At 29.2% G+C, this 23,178-nt stretch overlaps 1 protein-coding gene across 6 annotated transcripts in view; it reads left to right on the top strand.

The window, feature by feature from the left end:
• LOC129959995 (oxysterol-binding protein-related protein 6-like) overlaps window positions 1-23,178 on the top strand; it is an 86,877-nt gene that overhangs the window by 50,768 nt on the left and 12,931 nt on the right. For 5 of the 6 annotated variants that reach the window (XM_056072968.1, XM_056072970.1, XM_056072966.1 and 2 more), the window contains 10 exons: window positions 1,327-1,620; window positions 1,718-1,771; window positions 1,865-1,978; window positions 4,367-4,502; window positions 9,155-9,313; window positions 14,278-14,372; window positions 15,892-16,122; window positions 17,904-18,111; window positions 19,575-19,714; window positions 22,234-22,350. In XM_056072968.1, the coding sequence (XP_055928943.1) occupies window positions 1,327-1,620; window positions 1,718-1,771; window positions 1,865-1,978; window positions 4,367-4,502; window positions 9,155-9,313; window positions 14,278-14,372; window positions 15,892-16,122; window positions 17,904-18,111; window positions 19,575-19,714; window positions 22,234-22,350 (1,548 nt within the window). The remainder of the gene's footprint in view (window positions 1-1,326; window positions 1,621-1,717; window positions 1,772-1,864; window positions 1,979-4,366; window positions 4,503-9,154; window positions 9,314-14,277; window positions 14,373-15,891; window positions 16,123-17,903; window positions 18,112-19,574; window positions 19,715-22,233; window positions 22,351-23,178) is intronic. The other variant, XM_056072971.1, reaches the window with a different exon arrangement.

Here is a 23,178-nt window from a genome sequence, read left to right as displayed (position 1 = left end):
TTATTTTTAGCTAAAAATATTTGCGTTTATTAGCATAATTATACTGAAAATAGTGCTTATTTAAATTTTTATTTCGCTAAAATCTAATGCAGTTTCACGCTGAAATATAAAATAAAAAATACAGAGAGGGGAAAAAATGCATAACACTATACAAATACATGTAAGTAAAATTTATCAGTTACTGCGATTAAAATAAATGAAGTGAAATCTTAAATCAGCAGATAATGAATAAATATTCAATTTCTGCTGACGTATGAAATGTGTTCTTTATATACTGAATTAAGTAAATTATAGTCATCAATGAATTTCAATAATAAGAAACACATTACAACTTACTTTTACTGTCATTATTTGGCTACTAAATTTATTAATTAATTACTTTTCAATAACGTTAAATTATTTTGTAACTTAAATTATTTTTTAACATTAAATTATTTTTGAAACTGTTAAATTACTTAATCCTAAAATAAATTTAACAATCATTTTTTGTGTGTGTAATTCTCATGTTTTATTATGTAAAATCATTTTAATACTAAAATATTTTACACACTTTGGTATGTTATATTTTGGAGGAACTTGAAATTGCTTACTAGCATAAGCAAGATTTTTAAAATCTCCGAATTTCTCAATGTCCTTTCCTGATATTTGGACAATGTATCTGCTTGTTTCATCTCATTTATCCTTTGTTTTGTAATGATGTTCGCAAAACTCTTAATTTTATTTTGCTGTATACCGTTCTTAATAATGCTAAAAATAACTGTATTAGTACAGAAAATACGTGTAATAGTTGTACGGTGAGAAGCTCAGCCACCTCGATAGCGGGTAAAAAATTTTTATTCCACGAAAAATACAGATAGCAATACAAAAATACAGGTAAAGGTATACAAAAACAGAAATCAGCAGCGCACAAAAATCAAATCCGTGCTAAAAAACTGCAATAGCCCAAAGCGCTAAGAGAGATGACTACTGGCTTGTTTTTCCCATTTTATATAAGTTCTCCGACAAAGTAAATAACCTTCTAAAATAATTGCCAGATTTCAAGCCCTAAAAGGGATATTCTTTCAGTTCCTGTACTTTCAAGAACCTTCATTTGTATCACGAAGACCGTGTGCCATGGACGTGGCATCCATTAAAATATTTGGAACATTCTCTTTCTTATTATAAGACCATCTGCGCAGAGAAACAATATTACATATTCTTAACGATGTTCAAGTAATTAATAATATTTTAAGTTTCTTGATGTGTATATCTCATTAAATAAGTTCTATCTTTATTCAGTATTTAAGGTGATGAACATGAAATAAATCATTGTAAATTAAATTGCAGGAAATCAGTGTGGGTACCAATAGTCTTTCACACAGTTCTCATCAGTCCGAGCCGGTTTCTCATGGAAAGCCTTCTTTTCAACTGCCTTTGAATTCAACAGATACTCAGAATTGTGATCAAATTGTAGTGAATGGAGAGGAGAAAAACGCCACAATTGTACAAAAACATTATAGAGGAAGTGAATGGGAAATATTAGAAGGTCTAAAAGATGGGAAAATTTGTGAAACAAAACCAGAAAAATTTGAAGGCTATTTATTGAAAAGGAGAAAGTGGCCACTTAAAGGATGGCATAAAGTATGTCATATGATTTATCTTTTCGTTTCTAATGTACCTTTGTATTGTGATGCTTTGAATCTTATTACTCATTTTTCCCACAAAAATTTATTTACAGCGTTATTTTCTGTTGGAAAAAGGAATATTGACATATACAAAAACATCGAATGAAGTAAGTATATCATATGTAATTTTTTTTTATAATTGATATTTTCCGATTGCATTCCAGAATAAATAAAGAATAAATTTTCTTTTCTTATTTTAGATGGCCCGAGGAAAAATTCTTGGTTCTGTTGATGTAGGTTTATCTGTTATTTCTACAAAAAGTCAGAGACGGCGAATTGATATTGATGCTGAGGAACAGATTTATCATTTAAAGGTAAATACAGTTCCATTATTTTAAAATAGTAAAATGTTTATAACTATGTTCTGTCACCATGTTATATGTTGGGAATATGTTTTAATTAGCGAGTTTAATTAATTTTTCTGTATTGCAATTTCGTTGTAATACAGTGTGTTTTAGATTCTTTTCGTTTTGCTATAAATCACTAAATGCATTTTACAAATTAGTAGTCTTTATACATTACGAATCATTATTTTTTTCCATAACTGTATCTTATTTTTTTTTCTCAGCTGTAATTTTACCAAAATAGTTACCATATGTGTAATATGTTAGTGCATTAATACCAGATCATTAATGTGGAGAGGGCGTTCCAGCTAAAAATGCATTCTGTTTCACTGACTACGATTTAAAATTATGAGATCCTTACCAAAATACCTTCCATCTTGCTCTTAAACGGGCATTAATCTACATTTACTAAACCAGGACCAGAAAATCCCTACTGCTTTTCAATTTGAATTGAAAAGAAGGAAAGGGAAAATATGAATTCATGACACATGGAACTTTGCATTCATTAGATATTATAGTTGTTTACTAAGTATGTACAAAATGAGTCAGTATATGTAAGAAATATATAAGAAAGAAAGCGCTCATAGGAGTCAAATCTTAAGATGAAATTCTTGTGAATCCTGAAGCGTTTTTCTGCGGGATAGCTCTCATCCACTATTATAAGTGTATATCAATGATGTGTAAAGTAAGTAAGGAAATATGCGAAAAATAAGAGGCCCGATAAAGTAGTACAGGAAAATAAGAGAACAACTGTTATTATCAATACAATCATCAAATTGGTATTAATGTCAGTTAACTTTCCGTTCATGTTTACTAGTTTACCAACTCCAGTTCAGAGGATTCATCTCATTACCTAATCATATTTGAATCTGCAAGTATGTTTAATACTAGCTTGCAGCATCCAAAATTGAACACAGTGAAGCCAAGTAGAAATTGTTTCTCATAAGCGATTTTGCAAACATTCGAAAACTTAAGCCATCATCGTCCTTACTTGTCTGCAGTGCAATCATTAGTTTTTGCAGTACGTACACTATACTGTTCGGGTGGGTATTTGTTTATGAAAACTTGAGTGTTTTGCGAAATAGCATTTCATTACAAAGGATTAAATGGACTTCTTTCCAAAAAATAGGCAGGTCGTATCATAATTAATGAAAGCGTGAAGGAATAGAAGAATTTTTTTCATACACGAAGATGTTTAGAACTACTCGTATAGTGGATTGCTGAGTTTCCTTTTCCTGGATTCAACCAAAAAAAAGACATTAATGACGATGATACTGTGAATAAGTCCAGAATATCTGTGTCTTCCCCTATTAGCGCAGATAGCATGCTTGTGTGTTTCAGTAACAGCTATTTCTCTGGGACAATCAAATGGTCTGTATCCTCCTTAGTTTGCTAAGCTGAAAGGCACTCATTTTCAAGCTAAGCGTTCATTCTAACTATAGACCTAAAATATTTCTTTGTTATATTTGGACAATCTCGTAATTTTTAACTAGTCAATTGAATAGAATGTAGTTTTAGCTAAAATGTCATTTCCACACCACACTAGTACACTGGTATTAATGCACCAACATATATATGCAGGGTGTCCTAAAGTGGAACAAGCGTATACTTCCCTAAATATTGGGTCTAGTCGTATCTTTCCAATTACAAAATTTCAGGAATAATGTGATCAATTGTGTAAAAAAATTTTTAATAGATGGATGATGTAAAAAGTTTTTAAAAATTAAATTTTCTCACGGCCCTCATTGTGAAAAATTTTGTTAGCAAATCTGTACGTTCACAAAATTTAACATTTTTATCTACAAAATTTGTATAGTGAAGAAAATATCATTCTTGAAAATGATATATTTTTTTTTCAAAGATTCTCAGTATCACTGGTTATTGGTTGAAAGAGCATAAAAATATATACAGAGGAGACATGAAATTTTATTTTGCATATTTATATTTAGTCGTGATGGTTAATTTAAAGTTTACAATTTCTTTAAATCATTTATTTTTGAAAAACTTCTTTTTTCACGTGCGTAAGGATTTCCGTAACTTACATATATATATAAATACGAATTCTTTTTCCTAATCCATTTATATATTTCAGTTTGTGTACATTCGAATAATAAATAATCGTATCGCATTTCGAAAATTCGTAAATCTGTCGCGTGCTTTGATATAAGTAGGATTATTAACATCAATTCTAACTGAGGTTTTATTTATTTGTTTTGTTTATTTTTTCGCCTCTGCCCTTAATGACGATAAGTCGCTGGTAATCATGCATGTAGAATGCTTTTTTTTTATAATGGAATTTTGAAAGACAATAACTTCTTTCCTTATTATATATACATTTATTTATATTGTTTCTAAAAGGTTAAGAATCAAACTCAGTATCTACAATGGGTAAATGAACTTCGACATCATAGGTTGTATAGACAGCATGAAATTTCATTTGGAACTAGAGAGGCTCCTAAAATTACTACACCTGTAGAAGAAGTGCCAGTTGGAGGTAATGAATTAATTTTTCGTTATCTATTTTTTTAAATGTTTTTTTTAAATTTTATTTTACAACAGTGTCACATTTTTTTATTGTGCTATCAAATTCTTTCCAATATCACTTAAAAAAACGAATCCTGCTGTTAACGTTCTTGCTTTAAGAGATATTGATACAAATATAACTTTTTTCTGTGGGAACATGATGTCTTTGTTTTCAGTACCTTAAATGTGAATAAAATAGTAAGTACTTGTTTTAAAAAGGTGGTCCATATGACATGTATTGCATCTCATGGCTTCACAATTATTACTAATTGACATTTACTTAACATTTATGAATTTTTTTTTTTTTTTTTTTGCTTGCTTTAATTAAATATTACTAGATTGATGTTTTGCTACTAACAGTATTAAAATTTCATTTTTTTTTTCTTGCTTGTTTCGATTAAATATTGCTACATTCAAGTCTTGCTTCTAACAGCATATTTTTTTTTTTTTTTTTTTGCTTGTTTTGATTAAATATTGCTACATTCAAGTCTTGCTTCTAACAGTGTTTAAAATATTCATTTAAAAATAAATTGCAGTAAGTCAATTTTGATATATCTCAATTAATTAATAGATTTGTTGTAGTATAATCTACAAAACTTTACTGATAATGTTTTTTTTTAAATTAAAGACAGCCACTGGGTCTTACCCATGCCTTATTTGTTTATTAATAGAAGTTTGTAATTATTCATGGCAGCGATTTCTTAAAACGCTATTTTCAAGTGCCTGTTGTTTTCCCTAAAATACGCCATTCGCTGAAGGTTTTTACCGATTGATGCTGATATACATTCTACATTGACTCAATAACCATGTATACAGCAGACGTCATTGCTCAGAAAGTTACTAACTTTTTGTGTTGCATTATTTCTTGCGGTGCGGTTTATTACTTATTTATCAATAATATTTTCTAACGTTCATATGAAAAATAAGAATATTTTTCTCCGCGTTTCTACAGTTCGGTTGAAAACCTCTGAAAAAATTATAAGCACATATTATTTTATTCAATAGCCAAATATTTCAATATCATAGCCTTTTCTTTTTCTTTTTTTGCAAAACCATATGCATAATCAAAAAAGCCGTATACTTAAGAATGTTAGCCGTTGCCTATTATTGTACTCACAAATCTTTAAAAAAAAATTGCAAAATTGCATATTTTGCTTTACAATGCTGTTTAAAGTTTAGTGGAACATCTATATAATTATTTAAAAATTCAATAAATAGGGTGAATGAAATCAGAGTTACGAAAAAGATGTTTGCCAAAGTGATTGGTGAATTTTATTTAGAATTATTCATTCATGTTTCAATTTATTTTATGTTTCAGCATTTGTTTATGCTGGTACATTCAGCGTTGGTATATTGCTATTGTTAGTCGATGAAGACAAGTTTTTAAGGATTACTTGGGCTCCCAGCTAGCAACTTCCTTCTATAATAAAATTTTAAAATTATTTTTACTAATTAGATATTGTGCATCATAGTTGCTGATTGTTGGATTTTTCAAAATTATTTTAAATTAAATCAACAATTTACAATTAAATTATTTATAATTTTTATGCATTGAATAATATCAACTCATATGATATTCTAATTTTTGATAAAATTTGATTTTTAAGTAAATTACTTCATTATGTTAAGTACATTCTAAAATAGTAATAAATAATAACTAGATTACTATTTCATCTTAAATTCCTTAAAGGTTTTAAATAGTGGATTTTAACAGTTATCAAATTCTTCGGTCTAATGCTGTCAAATCGTTATTACCTTGAAGATTATAGAGCAGCTGATAATAGTCTAGACTATTATCAGCTGAATAATCGAAAAGAAATAGTGAAAATATGTGTTAAGTAACTGAAGCTGTTTAACTTTATTCTGTTTGTTTATTCTCATAGGCAAAAGAAAAATCTTATAAAGCATGTGTAGAATATGATTGAATGACGACTTGTGAATGCACAATCAAAATTCATAATTAGCTTTGATCACCAGTTTTTTATATGATGATCTAATGCCTTAACTGTCTGATGAAAAATAAATATTTTTGAATTTAAATAAAATTTGCTTTCTAATAGATCCCCAAAGGAATGTTTTCTTATGGACATTCCTTCCTCGTTTATTAATTATGTAAGATGTCCAAATATATTTTGTTTCTTATTTGTTTATAATAATTATCATTCTAGTTCTTGTGTATAGCTAAAAATTAATAAATGTAGAATAAATTGCGGGAATTATTTAATAAAATTGCTTATGATGTGAGTAATTACAATTACTTATCTCTATTAAAGTTATATTTATAATTATGTTACTGCTTGAAAATTAGATTGTAATTATAATACAATATCATACATCATCATGAATTAACATTGATTTTTTAGTAAGAATAAAGTACGTATTAATTAAATTATTTGTAAATTATTAATTTAATTAAAAATATTTTTTTTAAAAAATTGCTTTCAGGAACGAACAATGACCTCGCGGTAGTCGAGTATGTCACCACCATGTTGCTAAGCTACAGTAGCATCTTAATAATATATAAAGTTATGTCGAAAGTTTAAAGGTTATTTTCTCAGAACGGGCTGACTATTACGTTTTTACATTTGGTAGTAGGAACATCCTAAATGTGTATTATCAATGTACTTAATTTCATCCCAAAATGAATTTCCCAGCCCGTGCCCTTCCCTTGTGTGATTCATTTTAAAGTGATATGCATCCAAGATACACATCATACAAAAACAGCAGTCTCAAGACCCGCATAAAAACATTAATTTTTTTACTGGTTTTTATGTGAGATAATTTTTATCGTGAAACATTTTGTGGTGAAACAATATGCATTTTACCTTAAACAGAATGGTGAATACTAATTACTGTTGTATATGGAGTGCGTCAAATCTTATGCTGTAACCTAAACAATCTCTGCGTTCTGATTGCACGTGTATGTATGATGTGGATTTACTGCTTATTTAATTTTTGGCCCATTTTTCTTTGAGATGGATATTTTTTAAGGTGAAAATACTGACAAAGCGCTGTATTGCTGCAGTTCGTCGATGATCTCTTCGTATTATTGCTGAATGTAATTGAATAATGCGGCTTGAAATATGACTGGCGCAAATGGATTGCAAATTGAATAAATGCTCTGATTAAAATAATGTTTTCCCCCTTATACGCCACATTTTCATTGGATGATCAAAATTTGAAATATGTTTTCTTATTTAACTTAATTTTTTCCTTGAATTTGTATATATGGTTACAAAAATCATCCAATGGTTGCACGGTAAGAGAAGCCCAATACGCTAGATAGCGAGTAATGACACTTGTTTACAAAAGAAAACATAGCCAAAAAATACAAAAGGAACAGCACCTTGCAGAAATGATTAACACACACGCAAGCAGCAAATCATTATTAAATAATAGGAAAAGCACTAAGTCCTTGGATTGCATCTAGAGAGCTCGTTCCGCTATCAACATTTAAGAGAAAATTCACTCGTGTACGTACTTCCCCTTATAACTGGGTAAGTCAACCTACTGACTCTCCGACCCGCCACGAAGGCACAGGGATTTAAACGCTAAGGCTGAATGACCGGAGAGACGCAACAGCAACACTGGCGGGAACTGTGGTTGAGTCCTAAGGGCCATCACCGGCCACGGTACAATCCTCCCCGAAGGAAGTATGTCCCGTCATCGATGGGAGGAGTCAGATCCCCCACCTATTTATGTACCCTCCAGGGTGGCGAGATCCAACCACCATGCCGGAAGCATCTCATTCTCATTTCGAGGTGCTCCCCCCCGGAGGGTTATGTTCCATTAGTAAGACAAATGTCTGAATTTTCATGGCGATTTTATCGAAAAGTAATCATGATTATACATAACTTTTGGTTATGAATTCATTTTGTTTTACAGTCGTCTTTCCTTTATGGTCTAAAAAGAGTTTGAAAAAAAATCTGTTATCGTACTTTTCATAAAATTGTATTATCAATGAAAGTACTGAAGCATCTATGTATAATTTATAAAATGAAAATTAGGGAAAAATGAATATACATGATTAAATCTAAATTAAATATATCAAGTCACTATATGCTCAAGTGGTAAAAATTGAACTATAGTATAACAAATTATAATCGGACATAAAACTATCCGAATAATTCTTACTTAAGGCTTACATTGAAAATGACATTTTTCGACCATCTTGGGTATACGATTTTTCTAGAAGGATATTTGGATCTCCCAATAAAGATATCTCAATCATGTTTATATTTTCGAAAGGCGTCATTTTTATCACCAATACCGTGCTTCACTGAGCTGGCAACCATTCTGCATCCTTTGAAAATATCTGTAAACCTCTCTTCTTTATTATGAGGCTAATTGCACAGGGAAGCAATATTACAGACTCGTTACATGGACAAGTTTCAATAAAAAATACATCATCCAGAACAGGCTAAAAATAGATTTAGGTTTTTAATTAATTAATATTTACCCTGTATATTTATCTTTTTTAATTTAATAATTAGAAAGAGATTTTTAAATCTCAAAGCAATTAATTTATAATGAGAGTGGATTTAATTATAAAGAAGCAGTTTCAAAATAAATAATTACTTTGATTCAAACATTTTTTATTATAAAAGTATTTTCTTTATTTAGTACCATTTCCCATGTCCTATACACCTCCTGTCAGTAGTATTCACGACGGTTCTGCTTGGCAAAGTAGTAGGCATAGTCTCATTCGCAGTCCTATATCTCAGCAAAGTAGAGTAGCTGCTTGGATTCTAGATTCATCGGCAATTGATCAAGGCAATAAAGGTTAGTATCATAGTAAGAAAGTATCCTAAAATTTTTGTGAGGACTATGCAGTCCTAATAATAATTATTATTTTTATACAAATGTGCGTGAACACATTATCGAAACAGGTTATTTAAGTACAAACTTTGTCGCAGGAGTGGTACAGAATTCGTATGAAAGCGTCTATTCAGACTAGTTTCGTCCCAGTTAAGAAATATTATTAGATTTCTCAGTTTTGTGCAATCAAATTTTATTTATTTTTTATAAAATTTTATTTGTGAAAAAAATAACGTTTTCTTGTATAACTATTTGATACCAGTGACTTTATTTTTCCATAAATATAACTAAAGAATTACAGAGCAGCAATTTAAGAAAATGTGTTGCCGTTATGATTTCCGATAAGGCGTGGGAAGCCCGCGCAGTTGAAAATTAGTATTTTTAAATTTGAAGTTGGTACGAAATAATTTTATGAACGAGGTGAAAATAATGAAATATACATATATAGTATCCGCATTTTTAAAAATTATTTTCTACCCACTTAAATGTACCTTTAGAAATCGCTTCAACTTCTGAGTTTTGCTGATTTTAAAAAAAGAGAAAGAGTGAGTTATCAAGGTAAACCTGGTCTTTTCAGAAATCTGATAACTAAAAGTTAAATGGAGTGAGATCAGGTTAGTGAAGGAGCCAAGCTGTTTCGATATAATGGCTAATAATCACTTCATCTGTAAAAATTTGTCATAATAAATGTCAAATAGACTGTGTTATGTGAGCATTTTCCATGAACATTATGCCCTGAATATATCGATGCTGTTGAAATAATAAGAAATCAAAACTTGTATAGCGTCAGGTATGACTGGAATTTTTGTTCTTATTTTTTTTTACTAATAATAATAAAGATCTGCAAAAGAAAAAAAAAGTTGCTTTTGATGCCTCAAATTTTTTTCACTGAATTCGACGCTGGAAACGTCTTTTCTCCATCATTTGTACTTTTTGAGATTTATTGTAGATAAATAATAAAATACAGTATTGTGCAAATTAATTGGGACAAACACAAATATTTTCATGTATTCAGTTTAATTAGTTTTAAGTTCACTTATTTAATGGCATTGCAATGTAGTGGAAAGTATGTCCTCTCTATCTTCTTGTAGCTTCAATACTGTATGCACATTTCAACATTGGTTTCACTAATTTAGAACCTAACGTTTTACACTGGCAATACGAAATTAAACTTTTGTGACATTGGCAATCGCGTTTTTTGTTTGTTTTCCCCTTAAATGAGCTGTCTTACATGTCTTTTCATAATGCTCCACAAATTTTCGACCGGGTTTATATCTGGCGAATCCAAAACTGTTAATTTCTTTTCTTGAAAGATATTTTTACCTGCTTAGAATGGAAGACATTAACTAAAACCTTTGACTTCCGTAAGGATCGCTCACAGTTTGTAGAAACTTTTAGGCAACGAAATATTAGAGTGGATATATAGACGATATTGTTAGGGAAATCAGTTAAGGATTAAGTCTGATTTACTACTTTAATCTGATTATTAACTGAAGGAAGTACTACAAAAAATGGAAAACGCACTCCTTAGTTGAATATAAAATTAGAAATGATGCGTACTAAAATCAGAGTTCTGCGTAGACGATTTCCAATCGAAAGAGATTCAGAAATCCCATTGAAAAGGCAGTTATTGATGAAATAAGAATTAGCTATTTATAAACGTATGATGAAGATAAAACAAGATCGTTTTAGAAAATTCCTTTAAAAAATGACATTTGAGAATCAGGCAGGAATCATTAAAAATAGTAAAATATAATAAAATATATAAACAATTTGAATCTCAATGGAGGTAAAGAGCCTAACGAATTTTATATCTTTGGGGCCTATATTCCTATTGCCTGTATGGGTAAAAGTATTATACAAAATTGTAATTAATAGGTGTTAAATGTATTATTTAGATGGTCAAAATATTCTAAATAAATACCAGTTTAGTTTTCGTAAAAACAAAAAAAAATCAATTTATGCACTTGAAAATGTTATGAATTTTATTAGCAGTGCAAGGAAAGACAAACTGGTCATTTGTATTATTTCATTGGATATAGAAAATGCTTTCTATGCAGTAGGATGATCGGATATTAAGAGCATATTGAGAAAATACGGGACTAATAAATTATTATATTGATTCTTGAAGAATTTTTGAGTAATCTACAAACGTACGTATTACTACAAAATGATGAAACTTGGTTGTACGATTTTCAGAGTTCATATTCTGGGCCTATGTTGCGGTTTATAATCATAAATGAATTTCTAAATGAAATTTAGAATTGTTCTGGCTTTATTTAGGGTGCAAACATTTATGGACGTTGTGGCAATTCTTATTAATACAGTACTCACTTTTCTTTTTGCGCATAGGAGTCTTTATAATCAAAGAAATCTTTTTTTCTATTTTTAATACAAAAATTGCCATTCTCTCTTACTTTTCTTATTTTTGGATCCAGTTTTTTCGAATTTTTAAAGAAATCTAATTTTTATTTTGGTTCCTTCAGCTTCGAAGTTCGAATTTGTTATCAATATTCAGTTTCAAAACACTTTGTGGTATAATTTATCCAAACTTGCATTTCTTTCATTATTACAATGACCTTTTCACAAATTTTAAATAATACAAAAACGAAAACTGTGACTCTTCGACAGGCGAAGATGAAAGAAAATAAATGTAACTATCCATTAATTATGTTCAACTATATCCATATCTCATTTTAAGAATTCATATTTTAACAGATTTCGACATTTAGTAATAAAATAATTTTCTTTCTGTGCTTTATGATTCAGGGGATTTTGTGCAGAATATTACAGATATCATTAATTAGACTCAAAAAAATATTTGCTAAAAAAAGTACATTTTTTGTTATATAATTAAGTTTTCCCGAGTATATTTTTATGCATGCAAATTACGAATATGAATTAAAATTATTAAATTTAAAATATTTGAATTATTAACAAAAATTCATTAGACTAATTGAAATTAAATAATTATTATAAAACTCATTTATTATTAATAAAAATTAAGTTTAAGTTATTATAAATATGCAAGATTATCTTCTTTAAAAAAAAAAAAAAAAAAAAAAAAAAAACATCATGAGTGGCGTGAAACGACTTTTTAGTTGTAGCATGATAATTGTAAGTCGAAAGGCGATCGGTACCATCTTTTGATTGTTTAATCGTTATAGCAATCGAACTGGATATACATATACGCTTTTCAGCTCAATTCCATAGATTTTTGACATCCATCTAAGTAGTTGGACTATTAAAACTCGCATGTAATAACCTTATAATTTAGTCGTTTTGTTTGTTTGTTTTTAATTTTCTAATATTCTGTAAGTTTCATCACCAGTGAGGAAAAAGGAAATAAATGAAGGCTTTCTGGAAAGGTGGCATCATCCCTTACGCCTCATGAATCTGTACTTTTCTGTTGAAAAAATAAATTACATTCTTAATTTCTTTCATTCTTTAAATAAATTACATTTGTAAACACAACTCATGTTTATTATTTCGTCTTTTCTTAAATGAAGAAATTTGAATAGATAAAAATAAATATGTGTTTTAGCGTTGAATATTTCTTCATTTTTTTGTCTTAAAATACCTTTAAATTCGCCTTCTTTGTAATCAAAGTTTTTAAATTTCAGTATTCAGTCGTCCGTAAAAATAATTCGAAAATCAATCTAATACGTAATATTATCTCTAAACATGAAACTTTGAACTAATAAAAATAATGTGTTTATAAGAGCACGTAAAGAACATGATTTTGATACAGCACTAATGCTTTTTAGATGCATTAGCATCTAAAATACTGGTGATAATATCTACTATCGCTAATGAAATATCAGAATCATGGAAACTAAAGAAACGAATCATTGAAAAATTTATATAAGTAAATCCGAGCTGAAGACTTTTTCAGGGTTCTCTTCCATCACATTTTTTCTGGAAAGGGCCTGTTTTTCGCTCAGAAAACAATAATTTGTTATTAAAAAAAACACATAAAACATTGACTCCTCATGACCTGAAAATCCCATGAAATTGAAAGACTTCAAAAACGTGAATTAGTAGCACGAAAAAATACACGAATTCTTATTCAGCAAAAACACAAATAAACAAGATCGAATTCAAAAAGCGTTCAAGTACGTGAATTCAAATTTAGAATAAAAAAGGAATCCTCGAATTATGATTTGTATAAATATCCGTATACGGACAATAGAGGTAGACTTCCCTTATATGACTACAGAAATTATAAGAATATTCTTAGGGATTTTATGAGCACCCCCACCCTCTTTTTTTATCCCTTGATCATTGATAAATTTTAAGCTGGATTTACCTTTATCTTGAATTTTTCAATAATTCGCTACTTTAGTTTTTAAACCCCATGGTAGTTCTTTAATATTTCAAATCATATCCCAGAAACTTCGATTCAATGCATAGTTTAAATATTTCATTTTTTATATAAGAATGTATATAAATCAAATGTATTTTCATTCATTAATTGGTAAATTTCCTAAATTTATAATAGAAAATAAGTAATTCATAGTTCAATTTTTCAAACATTCGGTGACTATCGTAATACATGAATCTCTGTTACAATTTTTTACATTTTATTAAACTGATTAAGTACAGTGAAAAGTTATAACATAATATGAGTGTTTAAAACATCAAATATTGTAAATAGAAGTCATACATATGCTGAAGAAGTCATTCAATGACTTAAGCTATTGAAAAGTTGTTTGTATTAATGGCATGTGTGCATGTCAGTTGTACGGAAAAACTAATTCGTTTTTTGTTCTTTCCTTCCTGTTGTTTTATAAAAATAAAACATTAATACAAATACAATAATTTATAAAAATTTGTTTCTTGTATTGTGCAATTGAATTTGATGTTGTAAGCTGTTAGTTTTTATTTCTACTCATAACTTACTCTCATCTCCTCGTTTTCTTTAAAAGATTTGTCAAGCTTACAAGACAAGCTATATCAGTTAGAAACGATTTTGCAGCAACTTGAGTTGAATACAAACACCAATATTGATGGTCACTTGGAAGTAGGTAGATTATATATTTTTTTTACTTTTTTTATATGTGTGCGTGAATTTAATTAATTTATATATATATAAGAAAAGTGTCCCACATAAACGTATGCGCATACTCAGTAATTACTACTTAAATAGTTAATAACTCATAGTCACAGGGAAGGGGGGGGGAGAGAAAGTGAATCCGAATCACCAAGCATTGTTCAGTGTGAGTTCAGTTTCTCATTCAGTGTAAATTCAATTAAAAGGTGTAATTTTGAAGTAAACTGAGTTTTATAAAATATTTTGTGTTAAGAATTATATTACTAAGTCATAAGAGATTATCAAGAATTAATATTTAACTAACTTTAAAAATCCGAACTGCAAACCCTTATTTTAAGAAATAAGGGTGTTGTAAGGGTCATAAATTAATCCCTTTTAAAGAAATTATTCGGAGTTTAAATTTTTATTAATATACCATAATTACATGTGGAGATATGTAACATCATAATGTGAAGAGGCGTCTTCATATTTTTATAGTTAAGCTTTCTATTTTTCTTTAAAAATCAGTGACAGAATTTCATGCATATTACACTTTAATAACCATCTTTGAAGTTTTGATCTATATTAAACTATTGACTACTTCATGCATAAGGTTTCTTTGAAAAAATGTATTCTCTCCTACTAAAATATTGATTTTTAATCGTGTGCCAAAATTTGAAATCATAAATATCGTGCTAGAATAATGAAATAAATCATTTAATGGAACAGTAGTAATAACCTGCTGCAAAAAGAAGAGAACAATTTATTTTGAGTTTTCTTTCCTGCTCATTATTTCTGCAGTTATTGCATAACCATTAGATTTTAATTTTTAATTATATTTTAGAGTATTAAATGCAAAACAATTTTCATACGTACTTTACTGGCAACTTTAAAATATTATAAACGGCAGATTTCATAAGACGAAGGTACATTTGCAAGATATTTGCTTACTACAAACACAAAATACAAACCATAAATCTTATTAGATATTTTATTTATTTATATTTGAAAAATGAAACTATCTTCATGTCTTCAGAAACTTTTCGAAGATGTACTTCTTCATATCTCTGAATTTTCAGAAACTTATTTTAAATTCTTTATTTTCGCTATATGGATAATTTTCTCCTCCATAATATCATATTTCTCAATTTACATTACTGAGTAAATTATTTAATATGTGAAATTTGTTAATTCTTTTGCATACGAACATTTTTTTCTGTATTTCATAAAGATTTTAGCAGTATTGCAGAAAAAGCTTGATACTTGCGCAAAAATGGTTTAAAATTCAATTTGCACCAAGTATTAACAATAACTTTTTGTTGTTAATTTCTAACACTTTTCAAACTTGCAAAAGCGATTTTTTTTTTTCTTTGAACAAAATTGTGTACTTTGTGTTTCATGTTTAATTATGGTTTTTCACTCTTTTATTCTTATTATTTTATCTGAATAATTTGTAAATTCTGCTTTAAGATGTCTTAAACTTTAATTGAATATGCATTTCATGTTAAAGCTACCAGAGAAAGAACCTGCCGTTAAGAAGGAAAGAAAACGTTTTCATCTGAAGAAGAAAAGCAAATCGCAAAAACAATCTAATTCAAGTAATCAGTCTGCTTCTAACAAAGGAAATAAATCCAATAAACAAAATGTAGCGATAATAGTTTCAAAAGATGCCTCAAGTGGTTCTTTTAACAGCACTGAGAATATCCCTGAGCTCTCTGATAGTTTAAGTCAAGAGAAAGGTGTAAGTATCATTTTCTAGCATTGTTTAGTTTGATATTTTATATGAGTTGCTGTGTACTGATTGAAAAAAAAAAAATTAACAAGAAACACAGATATTAAAGACTGCTTCAAAGTATTTTCCTTTTTGTGAGATTTTTCTCAGGCATTATGTGAATGCAGATGTGAATTGTATTAAAAAAATTCTTGGCGATGTATGAGAATATGAAAAATATAATTTCAAATATTATAATACATATAAAGATAATAATAGACTTCAAAAGTTTTAGAACCAAAATATGCATATAAGTTGAAATGCATAGATTATGTTGATCTTGATTAACTTTTAAATTAATACTTGTTTGCCTCTGAAATTTCAATGTCTTTTGAAATAAATGCAAAATTTAGAGATTTAATAAGTGGCCCTTTTATGTCGTATAACACAGAATTGTTTTTCGGACTTTCAAAAATTGTTTTTCGGACTCGTATTCTATCGTTTTTTAGCGGTTCTTGCTTTTCTCTTTTTGTAATTCTTACACATTTTTTTTTTTTAAGTTTTCCTTTAAAATATCTATACATTTATTTATTTATGTAATAGTTTATCTTGAACTGACAGAGCAGCGCACACCGAAGTCACTAAAATTAGGATAATTAAATTTGTCTGGAAGCTGCTGAACTGAACGCAAAAAACGGATTTTGCAAAATTTTAATATTTATTATTTTAAAGTGTTTCCACCATAACATCAGAATATATTATCCCACAAAAGTTATTTTTACATAGTTTTAAAGTTTAAAAAGTTTAAAGTCTCAATGAATGCATTTTTCATTAGTTTTAATATTTTTAATAAGTTTTAGGCACAATTATAATAAACAAAAAGTTTGTTATAATGAACTTCAAAATAATATCATCGCTTTAATAAAATTTAGAGTCACGTTGTTTTACAGCTGTTAACGTTAATGTGAACAGGACTTAAAATCTTTAAAGCAGTTTGTTGAATAAAATTCACCACTTAGTGAGTGTTATTAAATCGTGTGACTGTGCAATAAGTCTTGCATTGGCTTCAAAAAGTTTTTTTTTAAAAAGCAGCATCTGATATTTTTTATTTTCATTTTGTACCTAAATACAGAGCTTAGAAAATACATAGATCTACATATACATGCATGTATAAAGGTGCTTAATTTTTTTGGCTAAGATGCATAATTAATGCTTAAAAGTGCTTCATTTTTGCAGTAATTTTTTCTTCCTTTTGCTCACTGTTATAGTGTTGCCTATATGAATTATTTCACTTCTTTGGGAAAATACCTCGACTTGTTCTCAAACATTTCTTTTAAATAGTGACCAAAATAAGTCTGACATTTGAGACAAGTTAGACTTTTAAAATTCTATGATCTTTATTTATATTTATCTATAAGAATGCACATGTATATTTTAATAAATTACTCTTGCTTTCAATTCATAAACTAGATTTTCTTTTTTTAAATGTTCACAGTTTGTGTCTTATATTGATTATTTAAGAGTCCAGCAAATTTAATTAAAAAAATGTTAATATCAATTTTTTTTTCACTGGAATATATTTAATTTTAATCCTAGTACATCAAAATTACTCTAACACAAAAACTTTGTTTTTGTGCTTTTTCCATTATTTCCTAAATTTAAAGATACATTTACTCATCTGAAGTCAGATTGTTCCAAATTCATATTAACTATTCACATGTTGCAGAATAAGACAAAATTCATATTGTAATTTTGTACTGCGTTAAGATGTTTTTAAATTTTTTTATTTATGAAATATTTCCATTTTTCAGACTGGTGATTCTGGGTTACCAATATCTGAAATGGCCCATCTTAGTTGCTCTCATCCTTCCTTAACAAGTAGTGAAGATATAATTCGTCCACATAGTTTGTCAGATTCAGTGTCTTTGATGATGTGTTCTCTACCAGAACCCTGTTTCTCTTCCAATCAAAATAGTTTCTCTAAATATCGTGAAGAGTTTGTAGTCCTAGCAAAAGAGGGTGAGTTTACGTTTCAAAGTATTTTTACTACATATAGTATAAAAACAAAATGATCATTGTATTTTCATATGATATAACTTTAAAAATATTAATTACATTCCTACTTCAATGCGGTGTTAAATTTTCCATATTCTCATCTTTCGTCGTTACCCACTGGATAGCATCGCTTTAAACAGAAAGAGTAAAGAAGATAAACCTTTTATGACTTTGTGTCATTGTAAATGATATTACAAAAATCTCTGACGTTTTATTGTACGCTTTCCAAGTGAGCGAAAACTACATCTAATGAATCTAAGTGTAGGCTAATTACGATGGAGTTTAAATCGGAAAAAATTAAGAGCTAGAATTTTATTTCTTTAATCACTTCAGCAGTAGTCTGGTATGACTATCTCAAGTTTCTGTTTTTGAACGAGATTAGCTTTAGCTTCTAAAGTTGAAAAAGTGAAATAAAATTATGTATTTTTTAAGTTTTTCCTTGATTTCTCAAACCTTACGCATTCAATCTTAAAATAGTATATTTAAAAATTGAAAAACATAAAAAATTTGCATCACCCTTATAAAATGAATACCAAAATTATCCTTTTGCTGTAAGACTAGCTCTTGTTAAAATTGCGATAAATTTCCAAACAAAACAAAAACAAATCACGTCTTTCCTACGGAAGACGACGCATACAGTCAAAGGAGTTGTCTAAATAAAGTTTCTGCGCAAATATATTTACTACCACGCGCGCGTTTTGTATGTGTGGGTGTGTACGTGTATGTGTGGCTAGCTGTATGTGTGGGTAATTTATTCATTATGGGAAAAGAGCCGAATTTTCATGCCTTGATTATCAACAATGGAAGAAGAATCTAAGATAAAAGGCAATTAGATAATTAATTAGATGAAGATAATTTGAGTTGCAGTACAACAGTGAAAATATTGTTGTAATATATACTTAAAAACGTCTTTAAAAATTTATTAGTTGTAAAGATTTTATGGTAACTAAATGTATGATTGAAAAGATATTTTTTTATAATTTTAAGATGGTGCAAATATCACTCTTTTTCATTAATATTTGCGGAAGTTATGTTTTTTAATTAATTAAAATTCTAATTAAAACATTAAAAATTGCTACGAGTTGCACATTATCATCTTCCAAAGTATATCTTTGCCTAATTTGGTAGCTCAAAATCTAATGGCCGATCTTCTAGAGCGCCGACACATAAAGCTAATTCGCCTGGAATATTAACTGTCTTTAATTTTAATGAAATGTCATATGTATTACTGGAGTTCATGATTCCTTCAATAAAGTATTTGTAAGCATCAAAATGTGATAGATAATAAAGTCATATTCTCAACCATTTAACATAAACTGAAGGAAACACTTGTATATCTTTCTTACTTCTTCAGCTTTAGAAATTTCTGATCACTTTGATGTTTATAAGTTCTGTGTATATTTAATATACATTATATTTCATTTTAGTTCATAGTGGACTCAGATCTGTTGTTAGAAGTCTACAAACTGAAAGGGAACGATTAAAGCAAGTTTTAGAAGCCGAAAGTGTTCCAAGTAACAGCAGTAGTGGTGCTCTTATTACTAGTTTAAGAAATTCACTCAATCAGGTAAAATAACATAAAAATTAATTTTTTTTTAAACTTTTTGTTCCATTGACAATTATATAATCAACAAACAGTATGCCTATTTATACTATTATTTTAAAATTTCTAATTAATTTATATTACGTTTAATGCTAATTTTTATTACGTAGTGATTTTTACACTCCTGCTAAAAAAATAAGCAACAAACGCAAAACTCGGAATAAAACAAAAACTATTTAAAGGTGTGGTGGCATTACTAGACCACATATTAAACAATAAAGCAAAAATACATATATTAAGGTCGTCGAGGCGTGACAGCCCAAATTAGTAAGCAGAATGTGCAATGGGAACCCCACGCTAATAGCGGGTATTATACCTTCTGGCTGAAATGCATGTTTGGCAACGACAAGGCATGCTGGCAATAATGTCGTTGACCGCTTGTTGTGGCAGTAATACCTATTCCTGTAATAGAGCTTATTGGAGCTCGTGGAAGTGCCTGGCGGCACACTGCATACCTACAATCCGTCTTCCCAACATGTCCCACACTTGCTCTGTGGGATTCAGGTCCGGTGATCTAGCAGGCACGCCATCTGTGGAATGGTTTTACTCTCCAAATAACTCCGCACCAGTTGTGCTCTATGCGGGCAGACTTTATCGTCCTTAAATATCGCGTCAGTAACTATTGCAGCGACAAAAGGGCGCTTAAGAAGGCGTAAGATTCGGTAGGTACAAGCTTTCATTGCAATGTCTGTCTAGACAAGTAAACCGCCACCTCTGCAATGGTCCCTTTCGACAGTGTTTCTAGTCCTGTAGCGTCTCCCTTGTACTTACCCTTCGTCAATCGTTCTGGATATTAAATCGAGATTTATCCGTAAAGAATACGTGGCCCCACTGCTCTAGTGTCACTGCGATGCTCACGGGCCCAATGTAATCGCCCTCTGACATGCGCTAGGGACAAGAGTACACAACAGACAGGTAGTCGTGCGAATAATCCGCTATGCAATCTGCGCGACACATTTTGGCGGGATATGGGCCTTCCTGCAGCAGCCGAGAGCTGCGATTCCAGCTGTCGCGTTGTTATTTTCCACCGTCTGGCACATTGCTGCAAGTAACAATCTTCTGACGATGCGGTGATTCTCTGGCGTTCTGACCCATGTCTTCTACTGTCATTTTGATGTCTTTGATAATAGTTCCACGGTTTATTGATGGCACTACGAGGCGTATTCAGCTCTCTGGCAACAGCAGATAAACCTGATCGAGTCATGAAAATTGAAAATCAATATTTTCTATGATTTCTGCGGATTCCACGGTCTCAAAAAGGCTCTTAAGGAATCATAGCAAATTACATTGACTGGTTATTAGATTTAAATTTCTTTCGATTACTTGAATGAAGAGATATTGTTACTACTTTAAAAAAAGGTTTCTGATTTTAAATTACTTTGATCATTTTATTTAACACTTTATGTGGCATAATTTATCCAGTGTTCTTTAAAATGTGTTTCTTTGCATCCTGGGATATCACGAATGAGGAAAAAAATCGTAATCTCCTCAACATTAGGAAAGCTAATTATAGCGAAAAAGAAAAACTGCACTATAAACACCAAAATTGAAATTGATGTACATGATTCCACTCAAAATTTATCCTTTCCATTGGATAAACATGAAAATGATAGCATTTCTTTTATGTTTTTAGCTTAAAGGATATTGCTGATTAATAATGTTACTTTTTTTATCATTTATATTCTTCAATCCATCGTGTTGGAGGTTAAATTTAAGTCTATAATCCATTTTTATTAATTACTTATGTTCCATATTTATTTAGAAATAAGTGTTACAGTTTAGTTTTTTAATTGCAAAATATTGCATAAATACCGATTTAAAAGTGTTTTTAAGAAAGCACATATTTTAATCAATAACAGATTGCAAACCTGTCTGTATCTTTGACAAAATGTAAGATATGCAAACTTCAGTACTGTTTGTAATTTGGAATAGAATCTTATTTACTTGTAAATGAACAGAACTGTATGAAGTGTTCTTACATGTTAGGAAAATGTAGGGACTGTATGATTATCAAAGCTTTTCGACCTTTTTAAATAAATTATAGCAGAAAGGAAAAGTTTATTCAAATCTTAGAAGATATTAAAATGAATCTCGAAAAATTATTCCATTGTGGTATTTAAATTTTTTCAATTATACGGCTTCAAAATGGTAGAAAAATTTATCTTTGTGTCTCACTTTATTTCGGTTGAAATTTAAAATGTCTCAAGGAATTTTTTGCAATTCACAATATCTTTTTCCTTATTTAGTTTCTATATTTTTCTTTCCAATAAACTTACAAAAATAATTTTCTCTTACTCATTCGTCATTACATTAGGTAGATGCTGACATATAATACAGATATTTTAACAAATTATTGAATGAAAATTATTATGTTTAAGTTGTTATATATTCTGTAATTAAATATTATGACAAGGAAACAGTTCCTTCTGATTCTTTTCGAATTACTTTATCGAATTTACTGACATATTTATTTCTGATTTTAGACAATTCAGCAAAATAAAGATTTGAAAGCAAAGCTGCAAGAAATTCATAACATAACTGATGTTAGCAATATCGTGCCTCCTGTTGGCACTCCAGCTGGTGATAATGATGAACCTACCGTAAGTTATATGAAAAATATTATTTTTTTAGATAAATCATTAGTTGTATTCATCATTAATTTATTTAATAAGTAAGAAACTGATGTTTTCAAATTTTTCTTTTGTCTGAGTTGTATTGAGTTCTAACCAGTAAGCCGGCTTACTATTGTACTTTTATTAACTGGAGAATGCGTTTAATATAAATGCAGATGAGTGGAAAATCCTGCAACTATTGATAAATAAAAATAAAACTCCCTTTATATAAAAATGTACTGGCTCATTTAAATAGATGTCAATTTTGTAAGTCTGTTTGGAGAAAATTGTCGCTATTAAAAATAATAAATTTGATTGAATAAAAGAAACTGAAGTAAAATGAACATTTATTTTATTTACATTCCAAAATAATGCACGTCACTTACCTGAATTAAAATTGGCGTCATAATTAGCTTTTCTGTAGTGTATTTGAATTTCCATTATAGCTGACACTTATATTCAGCTTTGTCTGATTGAAGAAATTAATTTATATGCTACTTATGAAGAATGGATTTTCTTTTCTGTACAAAGATTTGATTCCTAATCAAGTTATTAACATAATCTGATATGAAGTTTAGGTTCTTAATTATTATTATTTTATAGTTTATTATGCTTCGTTTAAAATTCCTTATCAACACACTGAATCAGGTTTTGAAGTTTGTTTCACAATCAAATATAGCAAGACTGGCTTTCTATTTAAATCGATTTACTTTTTTACTTTCTTGTATGTTAAGTATAGAGAAAGTACTGAAATCGCCAAGAAATTTGAATTCGAGCTTTTGAGGAATCTCCATGTTTTAGACTTCCGGAGCGTTC

The sequence above is a fragment of the Argiope bruennichi genome, chromosome X2 (genome assembly GCF_947563725.1).
Source record: "Argiope bruennichi chromosome X2, qqArgBrue1.1, whole genome shotgun sequence".
In the NCBI taxonomy this organism is placed as follows: domain Eukaryota; kingdom Metazoa; phylum Arthropoda; class Arachnida; order Araneae; family Araneidae; genus Argiope; species Argiope bruennichi.
Note: the sequence above shows the minus strand (reverse complement) of the source record. Positions and strands in the feature narration are given on the sequence as shown.